Source organism: Ostrea edulis, chromosome 6 (assembly GCF_947568905.1).
Source record: "Ostrea edulis chromosome 6, xbOstEdul1.1, whole genome shotgun sequence".
Lineage (NCBI taxonomy): Eukaryota > Metazoa > Mollusca > Bivalvia > Ostreida > Ostreidae > Ostrea > Ostrea edulis.
In genome coordinates this window covers 39,169,009-39,181,861 of record NC_079169.1, presented here as the reverse complement: position 1 = coordinate 39,181,861, position 12,853 = coordinate 39,169,009, and the positions used below count along the sequence as shown (strand labels likewise).

Sequence of the window (12,853 nt, the reverse complement as noted above, 5' to 3'; positions counted from 1 at the left end):
GAAGAGAGCTCTGATATATTTCATGATGATTTCACTCCAGAAAGAGACTTTGTAGAAGAGAAAAAGGCTCGTTCTAGAACTTCCAGTAACTTAATAGAATTTGAAGAGCCAGAAGAAAAGGAGTATATGTCTCTGGATTTGTTTGATCCACTTTATTCGAAAACCCGTAGAGAGTCTATCATTTTCAGAAAAAATTCCACTTCTGGGGAAAATGATAGGCGTCAAAGTACAGCAAATGCTTTGGATTTTTCTGAATTAGAAAGACCAAAGTCAGGACTGTACCCCCAAATTGAGGATGAAATGAAAGATTCTGATAGCTTACAGGAATGTTTAAATAGAGCTGACCAGAGTCATATGTCTAGTGCCGATGCATTGGAACAGTTTTTTAGATCTAGCTATATCATGGAGGAAACAAAACCTGACATTCCTGATCGACCTTCAGCACTACCACAAAGGAGTTTTATTCCTGGGGTAATATGATCTGCTTCTCATTTTAGCTCACCTGAGCTGAAAGCTCAAGTGAGCTTTGAATCGCCTGTTGTCCGTCGTCTGTCTGTCATTACGTCCATCCGTCAGACAGTGTGTCTGTCTGTAAACTTTTTACATTTTCGACTTCTTCTCTAGAAGCAGTGGGCCAATTTCAACCAAACTTGGCAAAAAACAATCTTAGGTGAAGGGCTTTCAAATTTGTTCAAATGAAGGGCCATACCCCTTCAAAGGGGAGATAATCACCAAAATAGAGTGGGGTCATTTAAAAATCTTCTTAAAAACACTGGGCTAGAAGAGCTGAAATTTACATGAAAGCTTTCTGAAATAGTGCAGATTCAAGTTTCTTAAAACCATGATCCCCGGGGGAAGGTTAGGGCTACAATAGGGGATCAAAGTTTTACATGTGAGTATGTAAGGAAAATCTTTAAAATTCTTCTTCTCAAAAGCCACTGTAGTGAATGGACCAGAAATGTTTACATTTACATGAAAGCTTCCTGACATAGTGTAGATTAAATTTTGTAAAAATCATGGCCCCTGGGGGTAGGTTGGGGCCACAATAGGGATCAAAGTTTTTGTATGCGAATATGTAGGGAAAATCTTTAAATTTGGGCCAAGGTGACTCAGGTGAGAGATGTGGCCCATGGGCAAACATGGGAGAATGTACTTAGCTCCCCAAAATCTACAAAATTGATAAGTAAAGTCATGATCTTCCTTTAGTTCATATATAAGTATCTTCGTTATTCTGTAGACATTTATAGCCAATTCATAATGCAATCCATGGCATACACTTCTGCAAGTTTGTCTGTGGTTGAGGGAAATGGTTTGAATTTCTCTACATTAAGATTTTCTGGATACCTACACTGTACTGCCTGATTTACAAAATCCATTTAATCATTCCTTATATAAAAAGATCTGTACATGCTGTATCAAAATTAACACATGATCGATCGATACATTTCTGTTTACTATACAAAACAATGGCGGATTTCTGATGTTTGTTTGATCGAGGCTCGTGATGGTGAGAGCACATCTTGATTGATACTGCTGCTGAATATTAGAATTTAGCTTAGATGTGCAGAGCAGGAAAATAATTGATTTCTGAGCCCTTGGGGCTGATGATACTTTTAACTAATACTCGGGTGACTGATAAGGCCTTTGGGCCTCTTGTTATCTTTGTTTGCCAATATATAGCAGATAGTTTGCCAGATATAGGTTCCAATTTTTACTTGATAAATTTATTTGAGATTTCAGTTATTCTGGCAATTGTGCTAACTCTGTAAATGTGAATATCATTGTTTTAAATTTTTAAATATGAAAGTTTTATATTAAGGTTGAATATGAAAAACTACATAAGAGAGTGTTTGTTGATGAAGAATCGGAGACATTTATTCAGATGGTGACCAGGTAAGTGATGATATCAACAACAATTACACAATATAGTCGTACAAATTCCACATCATCAACAACAATAACATAGTATAGTTGTACAAATTCCACATCATCAACAACAATTACATAGTATAGTCGTACAAATTCCACATGATGAACAACAATTACATAGTATAGTCGTACAAATTCCACATCATCAACAACAATTCCATAGTATAGTCGTACAAATTCCACATCATCAACAACAATTACATAGTATAGTCGTACAAATTCCACATCATCAACAACAATTACATAGTATAGTCGTACAAATTCCACATCATCAACAACAATTACATAGTATAGTCGTACAAATTCCACATCATCAACAACAATTACATAGTATAGTCGTACAAATTCCACATCATCAACAACAATTGCATAGTATAGTCGTACAAATTCCACATCATCAACAATTACATAGTATAGTCGTACAAATTCCACATCATCAACAACAATTACATAATATACTCGTACAAATTCCACATCATGAACAACAATTACATAATATACTCGTACAAATTCCACATCATCAACAACAATTACATAATATACTCGTACAAATTCCACATCATCAACAACAATTACATAGTATAGTCGTACAAATTCCACATCATCAACAATTACATAGTATAGTCGTACAAATTCCACATGATGAACAACAATTACATAGTATAGTCGTACAAATTCCACATCATGAACAACAATTACATAGTATAGTCGTACAAATTCCACATCATCAACAATTACAAAGTATAGTCGTACAAATTCCACATCATCAACAACAATTACATAGTATAGCCGTACAAATTCCACATCATCAACAACAATTACACAATATAGTCGTACAAATTCCACATCATGAACAAAAATTACATAGTACAGTCGTACAAATTCCACATCATCAACAACAATTACATAGTATAGTCGTACAAATTCCACATCATCAACAACAATTACATAGTATAGTCGTACAAATTCACAACAATTACATAGTATAGTCATACAAATTCCACATCATCAACAACAATTACACAATATAGTTGTACAAATTCCACATCATGAACAAAAATTACATAGTATAGTCGTACAAATTCCACATCATCAACAACAATTACATAGTATAGTCGTACAAATTTATAACAATTACATAGTATAGTCATACAAATTCCACATCATCAACAACAATTACAGAGTATAGCCGTACAAATTCCACATCATGAACAACAGTTACATAGTATAGTCGTACAAATTCACAACAATTACATAGTATAGTCATACAAATTCCACATCATCAACAACAATTACACAATATAGTCGTACAAATTCCACATCATCAACAAAAATTACATAGTATAGTCGTACAAATTCCACATCATCAACAACAATTACATAGTATAGTCGTACAAATTCCACATCATCAACAACAATTACATAGTAGAGTCGTACAAATTCCACATGATGAACAAAAATTACATAGTATAGTCGTACAAATTCCACATCATCAACAACAATTACATAGTATAGTCGTACAAATTCCACATCATCAACAACAATTACATAGTATAGTCGTACAAATTCCACATCATCAACAACAATTACATAGTATAGTCGTACAAATTCCACATCATCAACAACAATTACATAGTATAGTCGTACAAATTCCAAATGATGAACAACAATTACATAGTATAGTCGTACAAATTCCACATCATGAACAACAATTACATAGTATAGTCATACAGATTCCACATCATGAACAACAATTACATAGTATAGTCGTACAAATTCACAACAATTACATAGTATAGCCGTACAAATTCCACATCATCAATGAAAGTTGATATAACTCACCAAATACGTGATGGGTTACTGTCCAGAGCTATCTACTCTCGGCCCGCCAATTTCCGAATCTCTTTCGTACCAAAGAGTTCCAATTCCGCTTCCTGCGGATACAACTAATAACCAAAATGAACTTATATACAGCGATGAACCACAACGGCCAATAATGTTAAATAGAAGGAACTTAACAAATTCCCCTTCTTTCTTTTTAAAGTAAAATAGTGTCATTCAAAATATACTGTACATCTACCATTGCAAGTGTTTCTGCCGCTAAAGTACTACGCACTATTCTTCTTGTTCTTTTTGATGTCCATGTGAGTGGTGAAATAATACCATTTTCGCCAACAAGTGCTATAAAGTGACCTCCTTGGGTCCCACCATCAGGCAAATTTTCCAGAGACGAGTCACTGAACATCAAAAGTTTTACATTGTCATTTGGTCCTAAATATTGAAATTTAAGTGACACATTTTCTGACTTTAAGTTTTTGATTACTTTGTTAGCATCAATCAGTGTTTGTACAGTTGCAGTTTTTAAACTAGAAGCTAGATATGATACTTCAAATATTACATATGGACGAGATTGTCTTGCCATCCACAATATTTGTCCTATTTTTGACTGAAGTTGTTCCTTCTCAATAGTATTAATTGGTGCTGACTTATCAGCTTGTCTACATTTCTCAATAGGAATTGACTGCATATTGTTTTGATACGACTTTTGTTGTAAGATGATGTTCTTTCCACACTTTGAAATTTCGATTCCAACAAACGGAAATGAACCATTTTCTTCTTGGTCCTCTCTTCCAACATAAAAAGTTGAACGAATTTTGTTTATTACTTCCCTCTCAAATTGTAGAGTTCCGCCCCATAAAAAGTCGTCCATGTGACAAGCAAGCACCCCATCTACTAATCCAGTTTTATTTCTCCAAAAGAATACAGCTGGGTCAACCTTTGATACATGTACATTACATTGTTCAAGTACTTCTTTTACTCTATTGTACCAGCTAAGGGAGGCATCTGACAAACCATACACACATTTACGAAACTTCCAAACAACGTCTTTACAATTAGCCTCAGGAGGTGGCTTTACAAAAATTTCTCTTTCTATCTCAGCCCCTTGTAAAAATGCAGTTTTTATGTCCATTGTATGTGTTTACCATTGTCTCTGAGCCAAGACTGCTAGCACAAGTCTGAGAGAGTCTGAACCACATGTTGGTGAATCTTTCGGCAGATTTTCGTTGTCAATTTCCTCAAATCCTCGAGCCACCAATCTTGCCTTGTGTATTGTACCATCAGGTGTGTCCTTAAGATTACATATCCATCTTGTCGAAATACATTTCTGCCCAATGTTTTTATGTTCAACATATACACCATTTCTCTTCCATGACTCAAACTCTTTCATTTTTGCATCCTTGAAGGAAATATTCTCCAATACTTAGGCAGTGTCATTATCATTATCTGATTTTGAATTGTCATTTATGTTTTCAAGCTGTTCAACTTTGCTCAAATCAACTGAAATTTCTGCTCCTTTTAGACTTTCTGGTTCCATATATTCCAGGTTAAACCAGTGCTTGTTATTACCTATCAATTTTCCTGCACGACCAGTGACCTTAGCAACACAATGTTTTCCATTTTCCACATTATGATATCCTAATGTCTGACCTACTTTAACGTCCTTAAGTTTAAACCTTTCAGGCTCATCATTTCCAGTTGCCTCTTCGTTGATATTTTCATTATCATTGTCCCTATTGTCTATCGGTTCAGTCTCTGAATCACTATCATATATGTAAGTAGGGTCTTTTTCACTACATGTACTTGTATTTGTATTCACCGCTAACTTGTTATTATTGGTAACTTTGACAATTTTATCTTCCATTTGCGACGTCTTTTTCAGTCTACATTGATGAACTCTAACTAATATTCCTCCATGTCTAATAAAAATAACAGCTCCATCTTGACCAATAACCACCCCAGGGCCTTTGCATTCATTACTTTCATTCCTCTTGAAGTATACCTTGTCTCCTGTATGATATCGTATACCACTTGGGCGTGTTTGTTTTCTCAAAGCTCTCTTGATCCTTTCTGAGCACTCACTCTTAGTGAAAGCAGAACGAGCAGAGTGTAATGCCTCAATATGTCGTCCAACAACGCAGGAAGTTTGCTTGTTAGTACACTCGGAAGATTAGGGTTTCTGCCATAAACCAACTGATATGAACTGTATCCATGAACATTGTCCAAAGCATTCTTGACCATTAAAGCCCAGTTTAATGCAGTTTCCCAGTCACATCGGTTATCTGCTTTGATCTTCATCAAAATTTCAGTGAGTGTTTGGTTATGCCGTTCAAGTAAACCATTGCTCCATGGGCTATATCCTGCTGTCGTTTTTACTTCTATATCAAAATTTTCAGCCATATCACGCACTTCATCATTGTTAAATTCCCCACCATTATCGCTATACAGTCTCTTGGGGGCTCCATGAACTGCAATCCATGATTCTAAGAACTTTTTTACAAACTCAGAAAACGCTTTGACCTCATAATGCTTCCTGCACTGAATCTAGTAAACTCATCGATAATGTGGAGGTAATAAATGCCATGTTCAAGTTCATTTAAATCAACGGCTACAGTTTCATTAAATTGAGTAGCTAATGGCAGTCCTACAGCTGGTCTCGGTACTGGTTTCTTATTGACAATACAGATTTCACATTTTTCGCACACTGAATAGTTTCTTGATCACTCGTTCCTGCATTTATCAAAAGTTTGCTCAGACGATCAACAGACGCATGTCCGAATTGCTTGTGTAGCTTGTCAAGAGCTTTCATGTTCTCCTTTTGTGTCATTTCAGTAAACTCAAGTACTTCCTCAAGTTCATTTTCACAAGTTTTGTCATTGGCTTTGAGAATATTTACACAGTAATGACCGCTTGACATGCATTCTAAGCATACTGGGCTGCCAAACATTGTAACTTTATCATTTTTTAAGTTCAAGACAGTACCTGCTTTCTTAAGCGAAGATTTACTCAGCAAAAGGGGAATGTCAGCTTTTACCACTTCGATCTCTATTTTGCACAGTGTTTTTCCAAATTCAGCAGGAATGATCGCTCTACAAAATGAGCTGACAACTTTTCCATCTCCAAACTTGAAGGCCCGGTTACTAGGGAAAGTTTGAATGTCATTATCATTTGCTACCTTTACAAAGTGTTCAAACCATTTCTCTCCACACACGGTTCTTGTACATGCTGTGTCTATAATCGCAGATCCTGCAGATTCTAGTACGAAGATTTCATTAGCTGAAGGTTGCTCTTTCGTGAAAAGTGTTACATTGCAGTTTTCAATGATATCTGACTCTCACTTTCAGTGATTTTTGCTGAACTGGTTTTATCAGGACAGTCTTTCGCCCAGTGGAAAACACTTTGACAAACAGCACACTTGGTTCTTTTACCAAATTTGTTTATGGGGTTGGTGCCTGTTAGTTTAGTGTTGGGTTTATGGTTGAAGCGCCTTTGCTGTGTATAAAACACTGGTTCTTGTTTGATGGTAATGATCGGTGTGTCAGTGGCACAAGCACTGGGACTTTCTCCAAATATGCGTTGCAGGGCAGATTTCATGGCGGCATATTTAAGATCACTTGATGCCGTAAGAGCCAACTGTTTGTCCTTAGTTGATAGTCCAGCATTGTCTAACAATTTAAACGCTAACACAGCATCAGGCAGTGTCATCTCATATTTCTTAGCTTTGTTGTAACGTTTGTCAAACTCCATTATATAATCTGACATAGACATTTCATCAGGTTTGTGATATGAGTCAAAGTTTTTGTAAGCTTCATATGCCTTAACTTTATCATCTTGTTTGAAAACTTTATCCAAACTTGCTATCAATGTTTCCATTCCCGTTTCTTTTGCAAGATCGGCGGCCGTGATTTCCATGGCGACATCTCTTGCATTTCCTTTCAACGACAAAAAAACGGCGAGGGCGTGCTTATTAGCATCAAGATCTGTTACTAGTTTCCAAACTTCAATTTAATTTTTCCACGTTTCATACGTCATTAATTTCGGGTCGAATGACGGCGGATTCTTAAAACTATTACTTGCCATTTTCCTTTCAGCTTTTCCGTGGGTCTGCTACCATGAAAGTTGATATAACTCACCAAATACATGATGGGTTACTGTTCAGAGCTATCTACTCTCGGCCCGCCAATCTCCGAATCTCTTTCGCACCAAAGAGTTCCAATTCCGCTTCCTGCGGATACAACTAATAACCAAAACGAACTTATATACAGCGATGAATCATAACGGCCAATAATGTCAAATAGAAGGAACTTAACAATCAAGAACAATTTTTATAGTATAGTCGTACAAATTCCACATCATGAACAACAATTACAGAGTATAGCCGTACAAATTCCACATCATCAACAACAATTACATAGTATAGTCGTACGAATTCACAACAATTACATAGTATAGCCATACAAATTCCACATCATCAACAACAATAACATAGTATAGTCGTACGAATTCACAACAATAACATAGTATAGTCGTACAAATTCCACATCATCAACAACAATTACATAGTATAGTCGTACAAATTCCACATCATGAACAACAATTACATAGGATAGTCGTACAAATTCCACATCATGAACAACAATTACATAGTATAGTCGTACAAATTCACAACATTTACATAGTATAGTCTTACAAATTTCACATCATGAACAACAATTACAGAGTGTAGCCGTACAAATTCCACATCATCAACAACAATTACATAATATAGTTGTACAAATTCCACATCATCAACAACAATAACATAGTATAGCCATACAAATTCACAACATTTACATAGTATAGCCGTACAAATTCCACATCATCAACAACAATTACATAGTATAGTCATACAAATTCCACATCATGGACAACAATTACATAGTATAGCCGTACAAATTCCACATCATCAACAACAATTACATACTATAGTCGTACAAATTCCACATCATGAACAACAATTACATAGTATAGTCGTACGAATTCACAACAATAACATGGTATAGTCGTACAAATTCCACATGATGAACAACAATTACATAGTATAGTCGTAGAAATTCACAACAATTACATAGTATAGTCATACAAATTCCACATCATCAACAACAATTACATACTATAGTCGTACAAATTCCACATCATGAACAACAATTACATAGTATAGTCGTACAAATTCCACATCATCAACAATTACATAGTATAGTCGTACAAATTCCACATCATGAACAACAATTACATAGTATAGTCGTACAAATTCCACATCATCAACAACAATTACATAATATAGTCGTACAAATTCCACATCATGAACAACAATTACATAGTATAGTCGTACGAATTCACAACAATAACATAGTATAGTCGTACAAATTCCACATCATGAACAACAATTACATAGTATAGTCGTACGAATTCACAACATTTACATAGTATAGTTGTACAAATTCCACATCATCAACAACAATTACATAAAATAGTCGTACAAATTCCACATCATGAACAACAATTACATAGTATAGTCGTACGAATTCACAACATTTACATAGTATAGTTGTACAAATTCCACATCATCAACAACAATTACATAAAATAGTCGTACAAATTCCACATCATGAACAACAATTACATAGTATAGTCGTACAAATTCCACATCATCAACAATTACATAGTATAGTCGTACAAATTCCACATCATGAACAACAATTACATAGTATAGTCGTACAAATTCCACATCATCAACAACAATTACATAGTATAGTCGTACAAATTCCACATCATCAACAATTACATAGTATAGTCGTACAAATTCCACATCATCAACAACAATTACATAGTATAGTCGTACAAATTCCACATCATCAACAACAATTACATAGTATAGTCGTACAAATTCCACATCATGAACAACAATTACATAGTATAGTCATACGAATTCACAACAATTACATAGTATAGTTGTACAAATTCCACATCATCAACAACAATAACATAGTATAGTCGTACAAATTCCACATCATGAACAACAATTACATAGGATAGTCGTACAAATTCCACATGATGAACAACAATTACATAGTATAGTCGTACAAATTCCACATCATGAACAACAATTACATAATATAGTCGTACAAATTCCACATGATGAACAAAAATTACATAGTATAGTCGTACAAATTCCACATCATCAACAACAATTACATAGTATAGTCGTACAAATTCCACATCATCAACAATTACATAGTATAGTCGTACAAATTCCACATCATCAACAACAATTACATAGTATAGTCATACAAATTCCACATCATGAACAACAATTACATAGTATAGTTGTACAAATTCCACATCATGAACAACAATTACATAGTATAGTCATACAAATTCCACATTTAAATGTTCTCCCTCTGCAGTATGTTTCCTACAGTACACCAACATTGCCTTATATTGTGGTGGAGTAGGCCCCATGTAATGTTTATTAGGCCAATGTTTTTTTTATCATTTGTTTTATGGGAATCTTGTTGAAAGTTGTACATACTGAAATACATGCACACAAACGTGGTATTAAAACAGAAATTAAGCAATTATTACATGTACCACAAACATGGTATTAAAGCAGAAATTAAGCAATTATTACATGAAATTAAGTATAATTTACATTATTATTAATGTAAAACCACAGAGAAATTAAGGAGACTCCAGAAAAAGTTTTATGACTTGAGTTGTTTTGGAACTGTGATATTTCTGGACTCTCCCATATACCTCTGTTGAAGTTCTTCACAACAAACTTTCTCAATGAAATTATCTTAACTGCCCCATTTTTAGGGCCCTGCATGAAATGCGGGAAGCCCTAGTATAGTAATTACATTGTCCGTCTATCCATCCGTCCGTCTGTCCGTCGTGTTTGTGACACGATAACTCAAACAGTTTTCATTGTACAGTTTTCAAATTTTGTACAGAAATAATTTACAATAAGAGGAAGACACCTATAGATTTTGGGGTTGTCCGTCGTCTGTCTGTAAACTTTTTACATTTTCGACTTCTTTTCCAGAACCACTGGGCCAATTATAACCAAACTTCGCCAAAAGCATCCCTGGCTTTCAAGTTTGTTCAAATGAAAGGCCATGCCCCTTTCAAAGGGGAGATAATCACAAAAATACAAAAATAGGATGGGGTCATTTAAAAATCTTCTTCTCAAGAACCACTACACCAGAAGAGCTGAAATTTACATGAAAGCTTCCTGACATAGTGCAGATTCAAGTTTGTTAAAATCATGGTCCCCCGGGGGTAAGATGAGGCGACAATAGGAAATCAAGGTTTTACATACAAATATATAGGGAAAATCTTTAAAAAGCTTCTCAAATACTACTGGACCAGGAAAGTGGAGATTTACATGGAAGCTTTCTGACGTAGTGCAGATTCAAATTTGTTAAAATCATGGCCCACGGGAGTAAGATGAGGTGACAATAGGGGGTCAGAGTTTTACATACAAATATATATAGGAAAATTTTGAGAAATCTTCTCAAGAACCATTGAGCCAGAAAAGCTGAGATTTACATGAAAGCTGCCTGACATAGTGCAGATTCAAGTTTGTGAAACTCATGACCTCTGGGGTCACAATAGGGGATCAAAGTTTTACATAACTAATATATGGAAAAAATTTTCTCCTTAAGAACCATTGGGCTAAAGAAGTTTATATATGCACAAAAGCTTCCTGACATAGCAGTGATTGAAGTTTGTAAAAATCATGGTCTGCAGGGGTAAGATGGGGCCACGATAGGGGATCAAAATTTTACATACAAATATATAGTGAAAATCATTAAAAATCTTATTCTTAAAAATCACTGGCCAGGGAAGTTTACATTTACATGAAAGCATCATGACATAATGCAGATTCAATGTTGTAAAAATCATGGCCCACGGGAGTAGGTTGAGGCACAATAGGGATCAAAGTTATACATGTGAATGGGAAAAATCTTTAAATATGAGCCAAGGTGACTCAGGTGAGCAATGTGGCCCATGGGCCTCTTGTTTATAAATTCAAAAGGTCAAATCTTGCAAACGCCCCAACATGAATTTGTCAAATAACCTTCATTTACCTTTATTTTATATACACTTTCAAAAAATCATTGTGTAGAAAAATCCCTAGAGGGGGAAGGTAATATGTTACTGGCCCATGGTCTATGTGGGCCTCTTGAAGACATAAAACCATTTTATGACAGTGATCGCGAAATGTTGAAATGTTCTACAGGACATTCGGTCTGGTAAACACAGGAACATTACCGGACCGAATCACATTTTACCAGACCGAAAAAAGTAGTATTATTTTTATATCAAAACATGAAAGACTGAGCCTCCTGGTTTTAAAGGTTTACCGGGGACTGCATTACTGTTCCATTTTAATTGGAACATGTTGCCGTTTTCGTATGTTTTTTTTTTATAAACAGAACTGGAAGTCAAAACGTAGTTTCCGAAACCGTTGCTGGAAAGTCACCGAACATTCCGACCAGAAATATAACGAAGTTTACCGGACCGAGAGTCAAATTACCGGACATATCCGTCGGTCCGACGACATTTTGCTTTCACTGTTATGATTAATATTCTATACAGATTTTGTATCAGATATAGGAAACTTGTGTACAGATTTTTAATTCAAAATCAACCTTTATAAGGCATTGTACAGATTTGCGGTTGAAATGGTTGAAAAATTATCACATGTATGGCATTCATTACACGAACAACAATCAATTTCATTGTGTGATGCTCAGGTGACAATTAAGGCTCTGTTTGTAATTTAGATTTGCTTGGAAAATCATGTTTTGGTATACTGTTTTTTGAGTGCGTTTTGACTTTCCCTTCGCTTAATATGAATTACTTTGTAGATTGAAATTGAAGTTTAGATCTACAGATACCACTGTGAATAGGGGATATGTTGTCAGTGCCCTTTGTGAGAAACAGCAGCCATCTTTGTCTGTGAAGGTTACTATTTACTCCGATTACTCTGTGGATCCTGTCATATTTACCTGTGATGGTAAGTTGATTTTAGAATAGA

General features: G+C 35.2%; 1 protein-coding gene across 4 annotated transcripts in view; it reads left to right on the top strand.

Moving 5' to 3' along the window:
* The window catches only part of LOC125682956 (phosphatidylinositol 4-phosphate 3-kinase C2 domain-containing subunit alpha-like), a 372,533-nt gene that overhangs the window by 69,111 nt on the left and 290,569 nt on the right, over nucleotides 1-12,853 (top strand). For all 4 annotated transcript variants that reach the window (XR_007372745.2, XM_048923599.2, XM_048923598.2 and 1 more), the window contains exons 3-5: nucleotides 1-471; nucleotides 1,820-1,893; nucleotides 12,684-12,832. The exon at nucleotides 1-471 is cut by the window's left edge and continues 838 nt beyond it. Coding sequence is in view for 3 of the 4 variants with exons in the window: in XM_048923599.2 (XP_048779556.2) it covers nucleotides 1-471; nucleotides 1,820-1,893; nucleotides 12,684-12,832 (694 nt within the window). In the remaining variant the exon portion in view is untranslated. The remainder of the gene's footprint in view (nucleotides 472-1,819; nucleotides 1,894-12,683; nucleotides 12,833-12,853) is intronic.